This window comes from Sinocyclocheilus anshuiensis, unplaced genomic scaffold (assembly GCF_001515605.1).
Source record: "Sinocyclocheilus anshuiensis isolate Anshui unplaced genomic scaffold, SAMN03320099.WGS_v1.1 scaffold443, whole genome shotgun sequence".
Classification (NCBI taxonomy): Eukaryota; Metazoa; Chordata; class Actinopteri; order Cypriniformes; family Cyprinidae; genus Sinocyclocheilus; species Sinocyclocheilus anshuiensis.
The window spans coordinates 185626-187656 of record NW_015548211.1 but is presented as its reverse complement, the minus strand read 5'-3'; the positions used below and the strand labels follow the sequence as shown (position 1 = coordinate 187656).

The 2031-nt window shown below is 37.4% G+C and overlaps 1 protein-coding gene across 1 annotated transcript in view; it reads left to right on the top strand.

The window, feature by feature from the left end:
- The first annotated feature begins 497 nt into the window (after window positions 1-497).
- The window catches only part of LOC107653764 (WD repeat-containing protein 70-like), a 23980-nt gene continuing 22446 nt past the window's right edge, over window positions 498-2031 (top strand). The window contains exons 1-3 of the mRNA XM_016440585.1: window positions 498-602; window positions 680-734; window positions 1414-1498. Coding sequence (XP_016296071.1) covers window positions 498-602; window positions 680-734; window positions 1414-1498 — 245 coding nt within the window. The remainder of the gene's footprint in view (window positions 603-679; window positions 735-1413; window positions 1499-2031) is intronic.

The window sequence follows — 2031 nt, the reverse complement described above, 5'->3', positions numbered from 1 at the left end:
ATGATTTTTATCTGTTTATTTCATTTAATTTTTTTCATTTTTTTTTTGTATTTAAATTTGTATTTTATTTAATTGAATAAAAAATGTTATTTTCAGTTTTCCACTATCCTGCTAATAAAAGTGTCAAAACCCCACAAAAACAAATGCATTTGATATGTATTGGTGTTGGCGCTCTTGTAGGCTGCCGGCTCTTCATTGAGCTCCTCTGAGGTGTCTGTTCACCTCAGAGCAATCCTTCAGATCTCATCACACTCTCTTATGTAATGAGCTGTTGAGGGTAAAGACTCGGGTGGTCCAGTAATTGAACAGACAGGAGGGTACAAGAGGGTCTCGCGTCAAAAGAATTGATGAAAGTTACCCGCTGGTTTGTCTGTGCTTGGCTTAAAAAGGGGTTTTGGTTTATATATTCGTTCTCAGTCCTTGTGTTGATGTTGAATGTGAGCGACAGGGGTGAAGGATGAATACCGTATGCACTGCTCTGGGCGATGTTTCCAAGAATGAAGCGGTTTTCAGACTGGAGCGGGATGTTGTTTTTCGCTGGTTTTGCAGATGGAAACCGTATGGCTATGAAAGCTCTTCATGTGTCTATTAATGGAGCGCAGGTCTCGGCTTCTGCTCATCCAGATGTGTTGAAAGGTCCTCCTCCGTCTCTTTAATGTGCTGTTTTGTTTTGTTTCAGGTCCACACCGAGTTCCACTGCCGTCAGGCTCACGCCGCCGGATCCGACACGTCCGGTAACGTTAGACAGATAGATACTATGTGTTTAAAAATAATGTTTATTATTAAATAATACAAATAAAATAAATAAAATATAAAAAAAACTTTTGTTAAAATTCTTAAATTAAATATTAAAAATATCTTTAAAATATAGATAAATATATATACCATGTTTAAAAAGAAAATTTGATAAATTAAAATATAAGAATAAGTATGTTTTACGTTTTACATACGATTTTTACATTTTCCAGCAAAACTGCCTATATGGTGAAATGTACTGTTAGTTTGATATAAAATTATTCATACCGTGATATATGATTTTATTCATACCGCCCACCGCTATTCTGCATTGACCTTGACAGCTGAATTTGTGGGTTTTAAATGCTAAAATATATTGAATATGTGTTAGTATGCTCGACGCGAGCACAAAGTGGACTTGTGTCCAGATAAAGCCAGTCTTGTGTTTTGTGTGGAAGTGACCCGAGTGTGACTCAGCTGCAGGGAATCACACTTTGAGGAGCGTTAGTCAGCACGCATGTGGAGATCCCCGAGCGTCGTGTCACGCCTGATGTTCTCTGACTCACGCCGACAGACAATGACGCCGATTCAGCCGCTCGCTCGCTCGCCTTCAGCAGCTCCGTCTGACATCAGGGCTTTGATTCGGGCTGAGCTTGTTTTGTCTCTGTGTGTTTTCAGGAGACGACACTCTGAAGACGTGGGACATGCGCAACTTCAGGAAACCTCTCGCTGCTGTTACTGGCTTGACCTCCTTCTTTCCCATGTAAATGGAAACTTCCATAAACACTCACAACTTTTACACTCTTAACACTTCTGCAAATAATGTTAAGAAAATTCATTAACAGATTGGACACAATGATCAGTCTGAAGTTGAACAATCTCAATGTCATATGTGACCCTGGACCACAAAACCAGTCTTAAGTGTCAATTTTTCCAAAATTGAGATTTGTACAGCATCTGAAAGCTGAATAAATAAGCTTTCCATTGATGTATGGTTATGTTAGGATAGGACAATATTTGGCCGAGATACAACTATTAGAAAATCTGGAATCTGAGGGTGCAAAAAAATCTAAATATTGAGAAAATCATCTTTAAAGTTGTCCAAATTAAGTTCTTAGCAATGCATGTTACTAATCAAAAATTAAGTTTTAATATATTTACGGTAGGGAATTTATAAAATATCTTCATGGAACATGATCTTTACTTAATATCCTAATGATTTTTGGCATAAAAGAAAAATCTATAATTTTGACCCATACAATGTATTTTTGGCTATTGCTACAAATATACCCGTGC